This window comes from Eretmochelys imbricata, chromosome 9, assembly GCF_965152235.1.
Source record: "Eretmochelys imbricata isolate rEreImb1 chromosome 9, rEreImb1.hap1, whole genome shotgun sequence".
NCBI lineage: Eukaryota > Metazoa > Chordata > Testudines > Cheloniidae > Eretmochelys > Eretmochelys imbricata.
The window spans coordinates 17077795-17098011 of record NC_135580.1 but is presented as its reverse complement, the minus strand read 5'-3'; the positions used below and the strand labels follow the sequence as shown (position 1 = coordinate 17098011).

The window sequence follows — 20217 nt, the reverse complement described above, 5'->3', positions numbered from 1 at the left end:
GATTTCTAGTAAAAAAAAAAAAAAGGCTATTTTCTGAGTCAGAATCCCAGAATACAGAATGCATGTGCTACTTGGAAAGGCCTTTTCAGAAACCCAGGCCCTGCATCAATAGTCAAAGTGAACATTCCTTTTAGTGTCCTGATTAAAGCTTTCCATTTGCCTCTGCTGTGATTCCGGAAGGGCCCACCTTTGCATCCCTATCTCTGTGAATGCAGGCAGCTTTGACAAATCTGTTAGCAACTTGCTGAACCACATTCCACAGTCAGGACAAGATGATGGCCAAAGACTGACATCCAATTCTGAAAGTTTTTTGAGTGCAGTTAAGCCTTGAAAGAAAGTGGCCCATCCTTCATCAGAAACAGTGTCATTATAAATCAGATCTAGCTTCTGTAATTTGGCTAGATGCCCACCTTGGACCTCTAATGCTGAAAGAAATAGATATTGGAATACACATTGAATATATACTTACAAATATTGTTTAAAAAAATTGTATGACTAAGAATAGTGCTCTTTTACTACCATGTTATTTATGGTCCTTTAGCAATAAACCATGGCAATGGTTACTCACTCAGAGATACGAAACATGTTGCTCAAACAAAATCAGAGATACTTGCTATTGGTCTCACAAAGCCTATTTTATCGCAAAAGGTGGTGTGTAGTTTACAACATGCAATTCAAAGGGAACTAAAGGAATTACAAAGGTGTTCGGTTAAAACTGTGTGGCAACCTCATGATGGATCAGTCAGAGGGAGTTTAGCATCAAGCATAGGACAAAACCAGCAGGAAGATTTTACAGTGAGATCTGGCGAGAGAAATGTTGAAAGAGCCATGCCTAATTCTGAAAAGCTAATGGGAGTTAAGTCTTGTCTTCCTTAAGAAAATTAGGACTTGTAATTTACCAGTGGTGCCATTTGGTCAGTGGTAGTAATAGTGAAGGCTATAGGGTCAATAGGGCTCAAGCATTTTTTTACCGTTGTGTGGTCTACAGCGACCCAAAATGTTTTAAAGCAGCTATTACTGTACTGCCAACTCCAAGCATTCAAAAGTCATGTGTCAGGCCCCCAAAAATCAAGAGACTGACTTAAAAATCAGGAGGTTTTTAAAAAAATTATGAGAAATTTTAATTTGATTTCTGGTGTTTGAGACTTCAGGATTCGCATTTTCCAGCATTTCTCAGCAACTAAGAGGGCTAAAAGTTTACTTTTTAAACAAGCTGATATTCTCCTCTAACAACATGGACTCCAGGAGTTGGGGCTTTTCACAAAAACACCTAACATCCAGAGATTTGGCACCACTACAGTTACACGTAATGCTGTTAAAAATATAATTTAGCTGGAGTTACTGAGCCCGGAAATACTGGTTGTGCAACATAAAACTTCTCAGAAGTGGCTTTAAATCTAGTATCAGAGGGGTAGCTGTGTTTGCTGCTTTTACAGATCCACCTTATAGTGCCACAGGACTGTTTGCCACTTTTAAATCTAGTGTTTATATTGTACATTTTATTTTTCTAAGTGTTGCATTTGTGAAGTAATACAAATAGCTCAGCTAAAATGGATCCCTGCATATTTTTCCAGTATTGTCTACACTCTTCAGTTTTTGCCCTGCCACTGTGTAAAGTACTGAGTAAATATCCCTCATCAGCAGGATGAAAATTCCCTGGTGGAAAGATACTGCCGCATTCTGCCTCCTGTCATCTGATTAATGCATAAATCTGCTCTACCCAAGGAACAAGTCTCTGAATTGTGGTATAAATGCAGCAGCTGCTTGCCTGCTAGTAAACATCACATTATACATACCTAAGAGTCAGATCCTCAGCCACCAAGTTACAGCTGCTCAGTCTCAACGTTCGAATCTCCTCCGTTGCAAGCTTTAGTGCTTCCAAAAGCAGCTTTAGGTTCCCACCAACGCATTTATTCCAAGAAAGGTCTAATATCTCCAGTTCAGGGAGGTGAAGGGCAGTCTCAGCTGAAAAGATTAACACCAGGAACTTCTGCTTACTAACAGAAATCGTGGCCTTAGTAGACATTTCACCATGTATTCACCTGAAAATAGGTTTTTAAGTATGTTGCCTACTTACTTGTGCTTAGAACGTAGGCTTATTGGATCTCAGTAAAAGTTAGACAAAATAAAATCTCACATATTCCCTAAAGAGTTCAACATTTGATTTTTCACATATAGAATGGGTATTTAACAGACAAGTCCTTGAGCCGTCTTCATTAAAAGGGGTTGGGAACGTGTGACCCTATGGGCATCCCAGTGTCAGATGTCCTGGAGCTCCCCGATACGCAGCAGTGATGAGTGTCAGCTGGCCTGACCAGTTCAGTGCATCCAGCTGTGCTAGAAATAGGTCACTAAAATGTATTTAAATCAAGCATGTCAGGGTAGTTGATAAACAGGTTTTTCCTGACAAAGAAAAGGGGCCGACCCCTCAAGCCGACCCACCCAAGGACAGAGGCCTATTCATTTGTATCAGAGGTTGCAGGAAGATCATTTGCATTGTAAAAAAAAAAAAAAAAAATCACAAGTGGGAGAGAAGCCAGCACTGCATTTACACTAAACATTGTGTCTACAGCCCCAGAGGAAAGGAACTTGATCTGGGGATACACTTCAGAAGTATACATTTCAGATTTTTACTGGACTATAAAGAGTGAGAGAACCCCTAAGTTATCCTTTATCTGAGCAGACAAAGAAACCAAGTGCTGTGAACTTTATATTTGGATTCTGACTAAGGACTAGCCAGCCATACTGGAAGAATGACTACGGTAAGAAAACTATGAACAAAAGACTAGTTTGTTAAGTTGTGTTTCAGTCTAAGTAGAGTATTTTAACTTTTGTTTGTAACCATTTCTATCCTTATTCCTTCTATACTTAAACCTATGTCCTTTTGCTAATAAATTTGTTTTGGTTTTACTATAAACCAGCTTGCACTGTGATTGAAGGGAAGGATATGTTAACCCCAGTTAAACTAACAGGCTGCTGTGTATTGTCTCGATAGGAGCAGCAAACCTGAAAAGGTTTTGTGAGTACTATGTGTGTGAAGCTGTGCACTGCAGAATAGGGTTGCCAATTTTGGTTGTACATATTCCTGGGAGGTCTCATCACATCACATAATCCTCAATGAAAGATTAATCTTTCATTCCTGGAGACTCCAGGCCAATCCTGGAGGAATGGCAACCCTACAGCAGAGACATTTTTGCAGGAGAACTTGGGGCTGGAAGGGTTGTTGAGACCCCCTGTCAGAGTAACAGGGAAGTGAAAGCCAAGATGTGATCAGCAAGCTTGAATGTGGACTGTTGATGTCAAGTCTGTGGGCATACAGGGTCATGTGTCCCCTCACAGATTTGCTGCTTGGCTTGTATTGAGCATGTTCACATGGACTGAGCATGTTCAGGAACATTGCTGAAGCCAGCTGCCCTCACTCTGCCCCTCCCTGCCCTCACCATCGGCAGGCACAGGTCATTTCTGTCTGTGGGCCACACAGCAACATAGCATTTAAGCACCCAGAGCAGCAAGGCAGGTGTTAACTGAACCCCTTACTAGCCTGGGTGAAACCCAACCCATCACAGATGGATTGTTTTGTTTTACATTAGCAATATTGGCCTGATCCTGCCCCACTGAAGTAAATTTAATGTAAAAAGAGCACTTTTGACTATTTTATGACAATTTAAAGGGAGCAGTTCTTGCTGCAAACCCATTTATCCAAGGTGAGATTCGTTACATTTTCTGACAATGCTGACTTGAAGATATTAAGAAATCACCATTCAATAACATTTTATGCTTCTTTAGCACATTGCCTGCAAAGACCTCAAGCCAGTGCTAGCCTGATTCTGATTCCTCTGAAGTCAGTGGAAATTTTGCTGTTGACTTCAGTAGTGCAAGCAGTAACAGGTTCTCTTTTCTGTATGCAACATTTACTATAATCCCTTTTATAGGCTCTTGATTTGCACACATGCTGCTTACTTGGAGGCCAGAAAGTTTCTGTTGGTACCTAGAGATGGAAAAAAAAAAAGAAAAGGAGTACTTGTGGCACCTTAGAGACTAACCAATTTATTTGAGCATAAGCTTTCGTGAGCTACAGCTCACTTCATCGGATGCAAAAAAACTTTACTCAAACATAAAGGTATATGCTCACGACTATGGGTCTCTTATTGGCATGTGTCAAGATCCCTTTGCACTTAGGAGTGGTAAATATTAAGACATCAGTATTAAATGGATAATTACTACAAGGTCTGCCCACTAATGATTAAAATTCTAGCACAGTATGAGATCATACACTTTAGCATTCTTTTCTAAAATTAATACATTTTAATGTAGTCCTATTAATCCTTCAGGCATGTGATCAGAAGCTGTTACAATGCACTTAAGTCCTGACCTATAGTACTGCTGGTATTCCACTTTCAGACTTCCCTTTGCAGACAGGTCAAATTCTGTGATGGTTTTGTGACATGGGCAGACAGAGCCAAGGGTGAGACCAAAAGATACATTTTTACTCATGACCAAAGCCACAATTCAACCACAGATCTGCTGAATCCCATCAAAGGACAATGCAAAACCACTGCATTATCACATCTTGCTGCATACAGAGAATATATAATAGTTTAAAAAACATTCCTACCTAGTGACGCAAAAGAATCTTCCCCTAAAGAGCAACTGCTGACGACCACAGATTTCAACTTTGGTAAAAATGTGAGCCTGCTAAAAAGGTAGTTGGAAGACACTCCAATGTTTTTATTGGATGATAAATTCAGCTCCTGAAGACTCGAGAGTAAAGGTATCACCTGTGCTTTAAAAATACACAATATTTATTAGTCGTGATCCTAAATGACTATATAGCTGTAGTTTTATTTGCTACAATTTTATTTATCACTCAACCCAAAACATACTGCCAGACTCTGACACCCTTACACATGCTGAGTAATACTTTACCCCATAAATAGTCCCATTGTTTTCAATAGGGCTACTCAAGGAGTAGGTACTACTTAGCATTGAGTAAGGGTGTCAGAGTCTGGCCTCCAACAGATAGAGTGGCTAAGATTTTCAAAGCCAACTAGGGGGTTTAAACATACAACTCCTATTAAAATTAATGGGGGAATCTATATCCAAATCTCACTGCCTTTGCTAACCTCAAGTAGTATATGTTCATATAATATATACCAGTAGATCGTTATCAAAGTCCTATTACCTGTGCATCAAATGAAAAAAGTCAGCAGGACTGAAAATTATTACTAAAATGATTAACTTAAACTCCCCTCCTTACTAGTATTACTTCATCTGTAGCTTTTCACAGTATCTTCCTCATAGGAAGACCAAGCTTGTATGCTTCAAGTCATGGGATTTTTTTTTTTATTTTATTATTTTTTTACTCTAAAGGGTAAAATCCATGTCAAAATACAATGGTAACAGAAAACAAAGAAACTAAACCATCTCCTTGGTGGGAGGTGAACTGTGTATTTCCTGTAATAGGAAGTGAAATTAGTGCTCTAGAATAGGGTTTGAACAAGCCCTGGAGAATAAAATCAGTTTCTTCGAAGAACAGCAGTGCAAGCTTTCCCCACACCACCCTGCCACTGTACTTTTTTCTGCCTTGATATGGAGTTACCACTATGGGCCACAGGAGAGTTCAATTTTCATGTGCATTTATCCCTGGGAGTCATGCCAACTACACCTTCTGAGGATCTGGCCCTTGGTTTCTCCAGGGTGATCAACTAACAAAAAAACAAGATTGCCTAGTTGGTGCTAGTGTCTATGATGTGGACATCTGTCCAAATGGGCTTATGGTCACTTGCATTGAGAAATGCCCCTTTAGTGTTGTGGCCTATCAAAAATAATATTCTAACAGTATTTTCTCTCCATTCAAGCATCTCAAAGTACTTTATGAGCATTAATGAATTAAGCCTCTCAAAATCTGAGAGGCAAGTAACTGTTACTAGCTCTGTTTTACACATGAGGCTATCTAAGGCCTGGTCTACACCAGAAAATTAAATCTGTTTAACTGTGGGGAAAAATCCATGCCCTGAGAGGTGTAGTGAAGCCGACTTAAGTCCCTGTGTAGACAGCACTAGGTCAACAGAAGAATTCTTCCAACCACCTCTTGTGGGGGGTGGATTACCTGTGCCAATGGGAGAATCCCTCCTGTCAGCATAGGTAGTGTCTGAAGTGCTACGATGGGTCAGCTGCAGGGGTACTGCTGTAGCATTTAAGTTTAGGCAAGTCCTAAGGTGCTGAATGAGGGAAATTGTAGGTTCTTAGCACCTCTCAAGATCAGCCCTCATGTGACTAGCCCAAGATAATCAGTCCTGTACCTTAACCAAAAGGCTAGCTGTTCACCACAATCACTGCAATACCAAATCTGTGTGGATAAACTAGTCCTGACTATTAAAATGTGATGGAGGTGGAGTCCATTTTCTGCCTATGAGAAATTTTCAAAGTTAAAAACATTTATATTCTTAATGAATTTTCTAACAATGTTCTTACTGAGAACCACCATGTCCTCTTCTGTTACACAGCACCGGTGGAGATCCAGGACTTCTAGGTCTTTAAAACTGGCCAAATGAGTTGCTGAATCCTTAAACCCTCCACCAATCTCTTTATTGCACGATAGGTCTAATTTGTTTAGCTCTGGTAAGTACTGGAAAGCCCTGTCTAAAACGAAAAAGGCAGAATTCATGGTCACTGAATATTCTAACACACAAGGCAGACTGGACTTAATGTTTGTTTACTCTAGTATTTATATTTGCGAAAGGTGTCAGAATGACAGCTCTGGAGAATGAGGTTTTCTGTGTAGTTACATCAGAAGTCAGTCGACATTACAAAGCTCTTCCCACCAATGTCACTCAACCTTACTCTAAAAGAACCACCCAAAAGTGAGAGAGCAGCTCCCCCTTCATACCCATTAATGTTACAGTCTATTTACTGAGAAAACCATCAAGGGTGCCAAATAGCACCACTTGTGATACGGAGTTGTGTGGTGAATAATTAGTCTGCTAGGAACTAGACAAAGATAATTTGGACAGACTTCAGCTGATGACTTTTAGGGTATGTCGATACTGTAATGTAAGCTCATGCTTGAGCCTGGGCATCTGGGTTAGTATAATGTAGGATTCGGACCCAGGGACCCAGAACCCTGCAGGGCTGGAGGGTCCAAGCTCAAGTCAAGCTGGGGCCCAGGATCCAAGCCCTATTGCTTTACAGTGTAGTCACAGCCCTGCTTGACTCATTTTCCAGGAGTCATCCAGAAGTATCCCACAATTCCATGGGACAACTAACTTAGTCCTCTCTAACTCAACAATTGGCAAACCACTATTGAAAATGGAAGCCCCTCAAACCTGCCCTCCCTGGCAAATGGCAGCAGCTCAGGTCAGCATTAACCCATTCTGTTCTGATCACCAATCTGCAAGCATACTATCAGAGAACCTCCTTCGTTTGCAAAGGAAAAGGGAACCGGTCAAGCTTTTTGCAAAGCAAGCTGGTTCCTGGTAATGTGCAGGCCAGGTAGTAAAGTTTCCCCACAGTGCACCACATTCCTAGGGCCAGAGCAGCCACATTTCAGGAGGTGGGGAGGGCGAAGCACTAGCGACTCTGGGATATGATTTTTTTGGCTTGGGTCTGGCATCCACACTGCAGCGTGCAGAGCCCTAAGTTTGAGCATGGGTCACAAAAGTCTTAACCCAGGGTTAAAATACAGTATAGATGCTTAAGGCCAGGGTTCCCTAACATGGGTCAGCTGACTCAAGTCCCACTAACCCCGGGCTCACATTGCAATGTAGACATATCTTGTGTTACTAGCCCCTTAAGATGACTTTGAACCAAGAAATTGGTGCTGAAAGTTGTTTATTAAAGGAAACAGACTGTCCCCAAACAGAAGAGAATAATTATCTATCAATATTTGATATTCTTATGATTTCTATCACACAAAATACCTATTTCATTGCCTTTAGCCTAGACATTTTCTTAGATGGGTTTTAGATTTGGTATTCCAAATCTAAAGCACTCTAAATCTAGACTAGCCTAAATGCTGGAAGCCATCTTGCTTTAATCCACACATGTGCAAATTTAATTCTTTCAAAACTGGCACATTTTTCAATTCCTGAGCAATACTCTTCAGACTGCAGCCAATGTTTCTGTTAAAAGAAATATCTAATACTTCAAGGTCATGGAGGACATTTAGAACCTCCGCTGGAAAAAAAAAAGGAAAACAGAATTGGTTAGTTACCAGATTTACTGGAAGGATATTGCAGAAAACCCCACTATAAAGCAGGATTGAGCCAACTTGTTTTGTCTGCATTCAGACACACTAACATGGGTTCAAATGTTTGATTTAGATTCATTGGGTTCATGTTCTGCTTAAGAAACAGTGAAAAAAGGAGTAAGGCGGGACTAGAGAAATAAAAATCAGTGAAACAGTAGGGTGAGAAAGTGGAAAAAAATACAAAGAACTATATAAGGAACAGTGAAGGGAAGAGAACATTCTAATGCAAAAGGATAAACTATATATATTGAATACAGACCACCCACTGGAGCTATTCTAGCTTTGGGGAGTGGGAAGAAGGTTTAATCCTTTATCTTTAGCTCATAGCACAAAAGTTTCCCTTTAGACAGAAAAAGGTTTTCAAAATACAGAATCACTTCAAAAGAACACAGTATTCAGTTATGGGGTGGGTGTAGAGGGAAAAGAGAAGTATCATAACTCAGCTAGTTTTGCAAACTAGTTTATTAACATAGCTGAAGTTGCATAACTTAGATCAGTCCCACCCCAGTGTAGACCAGGCCTTAGTCTCTGTTTGAAGAGTCTCCAGATCTCTGAAAATCAGGCCATTTTTATGCACGTGCTTAAATACACATTTAATTGTCTAACTTTAGAGTCTCAGCTTTGAAAATTTTGGCCTAAGTGACTTGCCCAAGGTCAGACAGGAAATCACAGGCAGTCCTGAGATTCAAACCCAGAAATCCTTCCTCCCAACCCCATGCTATAACCACAAAATCATCTGACCTCATACGGTTAACAAAAAGGGCTTCTTTGGAAACCAATACAGATACTGTTATAGTGGACAGCCAGAAATTTAATAACTTTCAATCAATACTAAGCTTAATATTGATTCTTGTAAAATGCCAAAACTGAAACCAAAATAGTTGCAGGTCTGAGGAGCCAGTATTTCAACATAGGTATGTGAAATACACTTACCTAGAGATTCTCCATCTTTTGTTGTTAGACTGCAATCTGTAAATTTTAGGATTTTGATCTTGCAGCCTGTCTGGAATCTTTTGGTCAAGAGGGATAGTTTTCCACCTATGTTATTATTCCAGGATAAATCCAGTTCTTCAAGATGAGGAATGGTTTCAAGTGCCTCTCCTGTTACAAAGAGCCCAGAAGTCTAAGATGAACCATTCTAGATACTATTTTGAGTACAAGATAAAAATACAGTTTGACACAATATGAAAGGATGTCATTTAATTCTCATTTTAATTATGCAGTTGTGTTTTCGTCTTTGAAAAAGAAAGTGCAAGTCAGGAGGTGATTTGCTGTTGCATAAATACACATCTTGTAACACACACCCACCTCCTACTCTCCACCCCTGACACTTAGGCCTTGTTTACACTGCCACTTTACAGCGCTGAAACTTTCTCGCTCGGGGGTGTGAAAAAACATCCCCCTGAGCGATGCAAGTTTCAGCGCTGTAAAGTGGTGGTGTAGACAGTGCACCAGCACTGGGAGCCGTGCTCCCAGTGCTGGTATCTACTCCCTTCGTGGGGGTGGGTTTTTTTACAGCACTGGGAGAGCTCTCTTCCAGCGCTGGTGCCACGGCTTCACAGCCATTTTAAAGTGCTGTTGCAGTAGGGCTTTAACATTGGTAGTGAAGACATACCCTTAGCCTGGCCTCAGAAAAAATACCACATTGCTTGAGTTTCCCTGTAGACCTGTGTCAATGACCCAGATTCTGTAATCTACAGGGAAACCAGTGTAAATGGGAGATCTGTATGGCTTATCCTTTACAGCTCTGCTTTTGTAGACATCTGGGAAAATTTCCAACTCCCTCTGAACTGCATCTGGGGACCACAATATTGCCAACCCCAAATGTTAAAAAAAAAAATCACACGTCCAGCTCACCAAAAATCACGAGATAGGCTTTACAATCGTGAGATTATGTAAAAATAGATTTGGTGTTTATTTGCCTTCTGCTTGAGCCTTTAGAGTGCTCTGGAGTCACATTTTGAAGCTTTCTCCACAGCCACAAGGGCTAGAAACTTATTTTTTCCTTTAAGAATGAAGGCTGAAATCATTACATATCCCCTTGACTCCAGGAGCTGGAGCTTTAAGAAAAATAATCATGAGACATGACAAAATCATGAGATTTGGCAACACTGAGGCCATCTTGGATAAGTGCAGAGCTAAGAAGAAAGAAGTCCTCGTATAGCTGTTTTTGAACCTTTAAAAGCATCATTTCTGGCAAAAAGATGCCACTTAAACATTGTTTAGGCCAGGTCTACACTGTGGGAGGGAGGGGACAGGGGAACCTAAGTTACGCAACTTCAGCTATGTGAATAATGTAGCTGAAGTCGACATACTTAGATCTACTCACCATGATGTCTTCATTGCGGTGAGTTGACAGCTGACGCTCTCCCGTCGACTCCGCCTGTGCCTCTCGCTCCGGAGGAGTACCGGAGTTGACAGGAGAGCGCTCAGCGGTTGATTTATCGCGTCTAGACTAGATGCGATAAATCAACCCCCGCTGGATCAATCGCTGCTTGCTGATCCGGCAGATAGTATAGACAAGCCCTTAGATTCAAACTGGCTGTCTCCAGTTAAACCTGGATTTGAATCAAAGTATGCAGGCACCAGCCATCTTGCGTGCACTCAGAGGTAGCGCGTCATCTCATCTCTTTACTGCCATTGGCATGGCAATGAAAAGTGTTAGCATTTCAAAGAAATGCTAATATTTAATTGCAAATCTCATGCTTCAAAAGGGACACCTAGTGTGCATTCTGACTGAAGTAATAGTTATGAACCATAGTACACAATGGTTAAAAGGCTAGCTCCTTTTTGGGGAAAAAACAAAAAATGTTGTTAGTTTAAACTAGTTCCCAACTGAAATCAGTTGGTCAGCCTACATGTAAATGCAATTTTGGGATGTTAAAAACAAAGGAAGATTTGTTTTTTTTAATTACCAACATGATAATTTACAGTTATAGTTTAATGGGGAAATCCTCATATGACTGTTTTAATAATAAATTATAACTATATGGTTTACTTGTGGCACCTTAAAGACTAACCAATTTATTTGAGCAGAAGCTTTCGTGAGCTACAACTCACTTCATCGGATGCATACTGTGGAAACTGCAGAAGACATTATATACACAGAGACCATGAAACAATACCTCCTCCCTAAGGAGAGTGATCACTTTAGATAAGCTATTACCAGAAGGAGAGTGGGGTGGGAGGAGGTATTGTTTCATGGTCTCTGTGTATATAATGTCTTCTGCAGTTTCCACAGTATGCATCCGATGAAGTGAGCTGTAGCTCACGAAATCTTCTGCTCAAATAAATTGGTTAGTTTCTAAGGTGCCACAAGTTCGCCTTTTCTTTTTGCGAATACAGACTAACACGGCTGTTACTCTGAAAACTATATGGTTTGTAATACAAAAATAACCATGCCTGTTGTTCTGTACTAAATGAGTATAGAAGTCAGAGAGAGAGAGACCCCTTAAAATGCCTCCTAATTTTTGAGGCACACAAGATGGTGAGATATCTTATTGGACCAACTTCTGTCAGAGAGAGAGAGACAAGCTTTTGAGCTTACACAGAGCTTTTCAGGCCTAATTTTTTTTTTTTTATCTACTTAGAATAATTTCCCAGATCTTGAAAATGGACCAGAGTTTTTGCATTGAGAAGCTGTTTTTCCTAAGCAGTGCAACGTGTTAATGTTTGGTGGAGCAATTTACATTCCAGACACCTTTTCCACCCTAAAGATAAATAAAGGACAATGACTATGAATAACAGTTTTCTTCCACTTCTCACACAAGTTAGTCAGAGCTTCTACAAGAAACAGAGTATGGTTCAATAATTGTGTTTTCAGGCCTATGTTTTCTTACTGTGAACACATCCAATGCAACCCCCTGCTTTTTCAAAAGCAGACATATATTCAAACAGGCACCTGTTTAGTTTAACCATTTTATCACCAAATGTGCATACTGTTCTCAAAATGCATCATGGACGGATAAATAAAGAAGCTCTAAAGTACATGCCAAAGGCCTACGGTTTGATTCTTAAACCTTTTTTACATCAGGGTAACTCCACTGGCTTCAAGGAAAGTATACCTAATTTACATTGGTGTAAGCAAGATGAAAATCAGGCCTCCAGACTTCAACTTTGGTATTCCATAGCCCTAAAAATAAAACTGAAGTCCTGATCTGGACTAAAGTCTTGAAACAGCAATTACCGTTATAGTTGCATTTACAGCTATAAAAATTAATGCTGGACACGTTCATTTTGCTTAATTTCAAATCCAGCCGTGATTTGAAAGTTCAACTCAGCTATCATCAGGTTTGCATCCCCTTAAGCAAAGGCTGCGGTGGAAAAAGGGGCAGAGACAGGATAGAGGGGGGAAAATATCCACTGGCAGATAAAATATAAAACACAAGAAAAAAAAGTATAAAAAAGGAGTGAAAAAAATAATAAATTAAAAGCAGACTCTAGCTCATGACAGTTTGTGAACTTCAAAATAATCCATAAACTTTGCAGAGCCTCAAACGCCACTGGGTTTGCCCTTCCTTTGTATGTACACAACAAACTCACAGTAGTAAATTCTACGTTCAGTTGTAAGTGTTTGCAAGATCAGGGCTTCTTATACAAATACCATCTCTAAAATGGAACTTCACCCTTTGTTGGGTGGCCGGTTGCAGCCAATTACAGCAAAACAGTGAGAGGAAGGCAAATTTTAGCCAAATTTCTTACAAAAGATGCCATCTGTTTTTAAGGTCTCTTCCAAAAGATCTCAGTACACTATCATCTGCACAGAACTCTCTGTATCTGTTGCTGAAGGAAAAAGGCCTAAACTGATCATGCTGTGATTTGATCTTCCAATTCTGATCAGTCTACTAGTAGGCATTTCAAGCCTGTTGCTTAAAATGTTAAACCACTTTGGGTAATTTTGTTGCTCTTGCACAAATAAGAGCTGATTCTTCAGCCATTCTGCATGTGAGAGACTTTTTGCCCATGAATAGTCCCTTTGAACTCAATAGGACTAATTTTATGTATAAAGTTACTCACGAGTATAAGTGAGTTACACTTCTTTATAGCCGAGAGTTTACATTGTCAGTGTGGAGACACGGATTGAGATTTTGGCTCTTGTGGTGTGATAGAAGTATAGATTTAATAGGTCACAATAGACCCTTGGTAACAAGCTGTTTGGAGAGTAAATGTAACTGCCATACTGTACCTAATGAAGTAACATCCTCAGCTGTCAACCTGCAGTTGTTTAGTTGGAGGATTTTTAACTTGCTCATATGATGGAGCCGAAGAGCAACGGGTTTCAGAGCCCCTCCTACAAAATCATTCCAGGAAAGATTGAGATCCTCCAGCTCTGGTAGAAAAGGTAACATAGGAACTAGAGGTAAAAACAAAACAGCAGCAAAAATAACCCACTTAATTTGTGAATGTTATGTGTCAATATGCCTTAATATAGAGGTGCTTTTCTAAACTAATATGGTAACAGGATAGAGTGATTTGTCTTCAGAAGGGAAACTGAGGCACAATTTCCCTATCTGTAGAATGGGTATAAGGCTATCTACCTGATTCACAGCATTGCTGCATGACTTAAAGTGTTATTTAATGTTTGCAAAATGCTTTGGGATCACCAGATGAAAATACTGAATAAGTATCATTATCAGAGAGAGAGGAGAAAGGAGGGGGTTGGACTATTTCATTGGCAAATGAGAATAGAAAACTCTGTCCCAGAAGCTTTCAGTAGGTAGGAAAACTTGCTTACCCAGCTTCATTAAATCTGTTGCATCTAATGCACAATTATTTAGGTCCATATTCTTGCTGTTGGGCTTCTTACCCAGTTTTTGCATGAACTGCTTAATGCACCACATACCAGATGTTGTGTTTGTTTTGGAAATGAGATATGGCGGTTCATCTGCATAGCCAAAAACCAGGATTGTTGTTACCCCTAACAGTAATCTTATTGATGAGTGTCACAGGGCAAGACTCACCCCCGTGAGACACCAGCAGGAGGTGCCACAGAATTAGCACTTCTAGCCTCCAGAGCACCCTCTGCAAGCCAGTGTCCCACTTGCCGCTGGCCCCCGTGTCCCTCCTGGACCCCAGTGCCCCTTTCCCTAGGGTGCTGCCCCCTGGCAGTAACCCCACAGTCTCTGAGTCTCCCCTCCCCAGGGAATGCCCACCCACTATCCCCACCTCACCTCAGTCTTTGTCTACTGCTAGTCACTGTTGAGCCCCCGCACAATGGGGCAGACTGCAGTACAAAAGCCAATCATCACAGGCAAGGGGGTTTGGACCTGCTGCATCTGCCTACCCGTGGGCTGCTCCCTGCAACTCCAGTACCCTTTTTTAGACCATCTTCAAGGCCTGCAGCCTGAGGCTTTTCCCATCTCAAGCCTCCCAGCTCCTCTGGCCTTCCCCAGCCCTGCTTCACCTCAGGTACCTGAGGTGGGCTCCCTAACAGCCAGGCCCATCTCTCTCTGCAGCTAGAGGATACTTTGTGTGCTCCTGGCCCACTGCCCTCTTATAAGGGCCAGCTGAGCCCTGATTGGGGTGTGGCCATAGCTGAGCCTGCTTCCCCAATCAGCCTGGGAACTGCTTGCTCCCAGCCACAGCCCTCTCCTAGGCTGTTTTAAGCCCTTTAAGACCGGAGTGGGTGACCATCCCACTACAGTGAGATTTTGTCTTGTGTAACTACAACTGTCCGCTTAAGACATAATGAAACATACTGACCCTGGCAGAATTTGTGGAATGGCTGCATTCCCATTTTAGAGATTACTGGTGGAACCTCTGGACCATGTCAATTGTCCATAGTTACCTTAAGTAATGGGAACAGGTGCGCCATGCTCTGGTTGATGGTACCTGATGCTGAATGAGAGAAGAATCTGCCATTGGAAGTCTTTGGGCTGGTCTACACTAGAGACTTTTGACATTAACAGCACCAGTTCAAGCACACAAAATGCTTGTAAATCACTAAGCGGATGTATTCTGTGTATCATTATCCCTGCACTCGTCCTGCACAAGTATTCTATCCACCTCGGTTCAACCTGTTATAGTGCTGGTACAGACTGGAAGCACAGGCAACAGAGCATCACCAGTTCAATTAGTCCTTGCAGTGCAATCCCACAAGGCTTCTGCCCCGTCCTTCAGTGACAGCTCTGACCACGGTCTCTACCATCTGTTAACCTCGTTTTATGGATGCCCAATAGGTACTGAGGTGGCTCTTGGCGGGTCTTGGGTCTGCTCAGCAACCCCTCTTTCATCTTATTTATTCATTTCAATTCATACATAAAGTAACAGTGCACCTATCCTGGCCTTCAGGAATGCTTAGCAAATATGTAAAAATACTCCTCCAGCAAATATCCTTGGCCAAAAATGAGCAGCCAAAAGCTGCACAAAAAACAGTAACCCCCTCTTTCTACATTTTGCCTCTCCACCCCATCTCCACCCCTTTTGCAAACCTCACCTTCCACCAGCCTTTCAATGATAGCTTTATTTCTTCCATGGTGTAGAGGTTAATAGCAACCTTGTATACACACAAAAATTAGAAGATTGATTTCCAGCCTCACGATATCAAGTGTTGAGAAATATCCTGCTTTGAGCAGGGGGTTGGACTAGATGACCTCCTGAGGTCCCTTCCAACCCTGATATTCTGTGATTCTGTGATCTGCTTTTGTTGTTGTCTTAAAATTTCTAGCAGCAGGGTGTGCAGAAGCTGACCTTTAACGCAAGCAAACCAAGCTACCACTTGAGGTGCTGATGTCCCACAGAAACTCTGCAACCGATGAGCTGATTCTGATATTGACTTCTGGCACTAGGAATCAAGAGGGAGGTAACTCAAAAGCTTTATCCCTCCAGCCTCAGCAACATGGGTCCCAGTCGTTGCATTGTGTCTCTCAAACTGTAAGGCACAGCATGATAGTGGCTTAATCAGGAGAAAACAACACATACAAAATAAGCTATCAACAACAAATAAGAGGATTCTGGCTAGCAGTAAAACCAAGCACTCATTCTTTAATACTATTTCTAATGCACCCATCACTGTGGTATCAGCATTACCTGCTACACAGGGAGCTTGCTTCTCATTCTGATTATCTGGTCTAGAGTTATCAATTTCTGCTCTTTCACTTTCTCCTTTGCTTTCACCATCAGATTTCCCAGTGTGTAAGCCCCTGAAGAATCTAGTGCCTGATGAGCACTGATGTTTTCCCTTTTCCACAGAGGATTTCTTCCTTTTGATCTGGTTCATAATCAACTGAAATGGGGATCACTTCAAGATGCTCTCTTCACATCTATCCTGGGAACTCCAGTTTGCTCCTTTCAGAAGACTGGCAAACATAGTTAGAACTGTTTTTAGCAACATTTATTAATTGGTTATCCACCCACCCCCTATAGTGGATATTATCAGGAATTCCTTAGCTACTTTCCCATCATTCTCTCCATGTCAGTATCAATGGTATACAATTCCATGGACCAGATTCTGAACTCATTGCAATTTCTGTTGCCTACAAAGGGAGCTGATGGTGTTGAGCACCACAGTGGAGGTGCTCAGTATTTTGCACAGGTGGACCTAATAGTCCTAAGTCTCTGCTATACTGGTGTCATTTTATGTTGGTTCATTGGGCATAGTAGTCCTAAAAGCCAGCTTATCTCGTCAACGGACGGGGATACCTAGGTGGGTGGCTCCTTTGTCACCTCCTTCCTAACATTCCACATGAAAATTATTTACAGACATCTCAGTTTCAAGTGTTGGGGATGACATTCTGGAAAGGTTCCCACTGGCTTCCGTGGAATTAGGATTCTTTCCTCTGTATTTACACCAGCCAGAAAAGCCTTGTCATTTTCTTTTACCAACTAATTTCGGGTACAGTACAAGCATTACTTCTCTCAAAAGAAAAACAAAATTGAAAAGTAACACAAGGAACACGGGGTCCTTCATATATAGTTCTTATGCTATTTTACCAGCAATTAGGCTGAAGGAAAAAAATGGTAAAACAAAGTCTGTTGGCAAACATTCCTTTTATATACAGCTAATTTTTATGCCACTTTGTTTTTAAATGTTTTATTTGGTTTTCATGATGTTTTGTTGGAAAGTCTGTGAAGTGACAGGTGCTTAAGAGGCGGGAAAGGAGAACTTTTAAATACAATTATGTATTAGATGATTAGTCACAACTATGTTTCTCATAACCAATGTACAAACCAAATGATATAATATAAAGCAGAATTATATATACATGATGTAAAGCAATTTTGTTTACATTTGTAACTTTTCATGTACTGGCACTGCAATATTTGTAATAGACAAAGTTACGTATCTGTCTTTTCCATTTCTGAAATAAAGGATCAGTTGCACCTTTTAAAGCATTTTCATGGCTTGGAAAATGAATGTACCATGCTCTAGAAGTGAAGTTCTCTCTTCCTTAAAAGCCAGATTTGTCTGGCTGTTTTCATTTGTGGTTGTTGCTGTCTGGCAGAGAGTTTCTGTCTTCACAAATTTGAAATCAGCTGTTCAGTGCAAACCAGTTGATCAACTGCAATTTGTTGGGCTGTTTGTTCTGCTGATTTTGAGCTGTCAGGTCTCGCAAAATATGTAGCAAACACTCTTTTTATAACCAGGTCCAGGAATAATTCATTTCACTAGTCTTGTCAGTTTTCTTTTTAGAATAAATTAATAGTAAAAAAATGAGGAAGTCATTGCATGTACTTCGGTACTGAGCTTACTATCTCTCACAGGTTGTTGGAAGCATCTGATTTTAGAAGGGCTGAATCAGTTTATAGATCAAATTACATGACTGTCTGAAGAAAAAGCTCTTTGTTTCCTTCACCTCTTCACTCACCCTCAGTACACTCCAAAAGAACTGCAAGAGTGTAAGCAAAGCAGAGCATTTAAATAGTTTGCATACTTTGGTTGGAAATGTTTTCGTAAGAGGGATAATAGAGGCGAGCTCATTTTCATTCACCTTAGGTACTCGATTGTCTGGATTGTAAACTGATGCAATTCTATGGGCCAAACTTGAAATCCTTGCTAAGTCATAGCTTCAATTGAAGTCAGTTTTGACTGAGTAAAGTTTGCAGGAGCTGTCCCTGTGTGTTTAACTGTACAGCAATATCAGTTCAGTTCCTAGTTGACAAGAGTCCACCAACCAAGACATACTACCATGACTACTACTAGCAGGGCCAGCCCTAGATCAAATAGTGCTCCAGCCGAGGAGTGTCTTTGGAACCCCCTCCCCTCCATTTGTTAAACTTTTGAATACCTTACAGCACCCCTAGCCAGGCACCTCAGGCGGTCACCTGGCTTGCTTGCCCCTAAATCCAGCCCTGACTACTGGTAAGCAATTGTGTCTACAGTCACAGAAGAAAGGCTAAGAACTGTACGGCTCACGGAAACTGAACAACCCGCATCTGCAGAGGCAATTCTTCCGGGTCAAGGAGGAGGCATATGGATAGGGCTATATATGGAAACTTGCTCTGCCATTTCCTGTGTTGTATCTGTTTTGTGGGTAAACAGAGTACCTTCATCTCCAGGACTCTGAGAATGGCCTGAGTGAGCATTAAATCCATTCAAATAATACATTAATAAAAATTAAGGAATATGAGTTACTAAATCCATCCTCAGAGGAATCTATGTTCCCAACACACAGAAAGCTACTGTGATCACAAACAGAGGCCCACTGATAATAAATCATGAACCCAGCAAAACCTACCCAATCCACCAAAGGTACTAGCAAACCAGAGGGCATTTGGCAAAGAACAACAAAATTGATCAGCGGGGCTGGAGGGACTGATTTAAAAGCAGTTACATAGTTTGGCTAAAAGACAGGTGGTGTGGGTAAACATGATGCCAGTCTGTAAATAGCTGCATGGTTTAAACACCAAGGAGAGGGAGGAATTATCTAGGGCGATGCACAGGGGTATAGCTAGGAGTAAACAGGATGAGATTAAGACAGGAAAAACCTGGAGTGAGTATCAGGAAAATCTTCTTGACAGTATTAGGCTGTGAAAGAGTCTCCCAGTTGTACTTGGGGTGGGGTGTTTACACTAGACTGGAAAAAACAATAGAAAATATACTGCAGTGAACTCACTACACTTCTCTGGCAGGGGGTTGGAGGAGTTGGCCTAATAGGTCTTTTTCATTTCCAGCTAGTATAATTCTCCAAGTATGTCTCTACTGGCCTTTACCATTCTTTAGTATTATCTTACACCAGGAATGATAATGCTATCATGACTCTCGATGCTAGTTTCTTTGCATGGGAGATGCTCATTCCGTCTGGTCCCTTCCTGTGAGCTATGCTTTTATCATCTCACTATGTTACATCTCATGTCACAAAAAGAAAAGGAGTACTTGTGGCACCTTAGAGACTAACCAATTTGTTTGAGCATGAGCTTTCGTGAGCTACAGATTTTCTTTTTGTGAATACAGACTAACACGGCTGTTACTCTGAAACATCTCATGTCACGTCTCTGATCACCTTATCTCACATTTGCTGCCACTGTCAGACCATCTCCAGTCTATCTGACCCACTGCCATGCCTTGCTCTTTTCCTTCCTGCTTGAGAATTGAGTGGTGGGGGTTGAAATGTGGAAAAGCTGTTCCCTTCTTTCCTGCAATAATGGCTCAGGTGCTGATGGAACAGAACGCTGCACTCTCACTGCAACGCCACAGAGCCTGTTAAATTGCAGTTTGTGACAATCTGTACTCATGGTGCTTGGGGATTTCTTAAAGACTCATTCAAGTTTTTTAGTTTAAAGCTAACATTAATGCTTTGACACTAACACTTTATGGGTTGTACTGTCCATTCAAAAATGCCGTCACTGCTACAGGTTTTTAAAGGATTGTGCAGGAAATCTAGCGCCACAGCAACAGCACCTAGAAATGCAGTTTGTCAGTGACCTAATTTCCTCCTCCCTTAGGGTATATCTGTGGCCTTACTTGCAGGAGCTATGAAGGGAAAGGGGGAAGCAGAGTGATTCCAGTGCAGAGCAGGATGATTCTGGTC

The 20217-nt window shown here is 41.2% G+C and overlaps 1 protein-coding gene across 1 annotated transcript; it reads right to left on the bottom strand.

The window, feature by feature from the left end:
- Positions 1-335: 335 nt before the first annotated feature.
- LRRC31 (leucine rich repeat containing 31) lies at positions 336-16580 on the bottom strand. The gene is given in 9 exon segments (XM_077827085.1): positions 336-425; positions 1797-1965; positions 4616-4783; positions 6475-6638; positions 8004-8175; positions 9182-9349; positions 13434-13601; positions 13983-14132; positions 16277-16580. Coding segments are annotated over 9 exon segments (1521 nt in total). The 3' UTR covers positions 336-367.
- Between the last annotated feature and the right edge of the window lie 3637 nt (positions 16581-20217).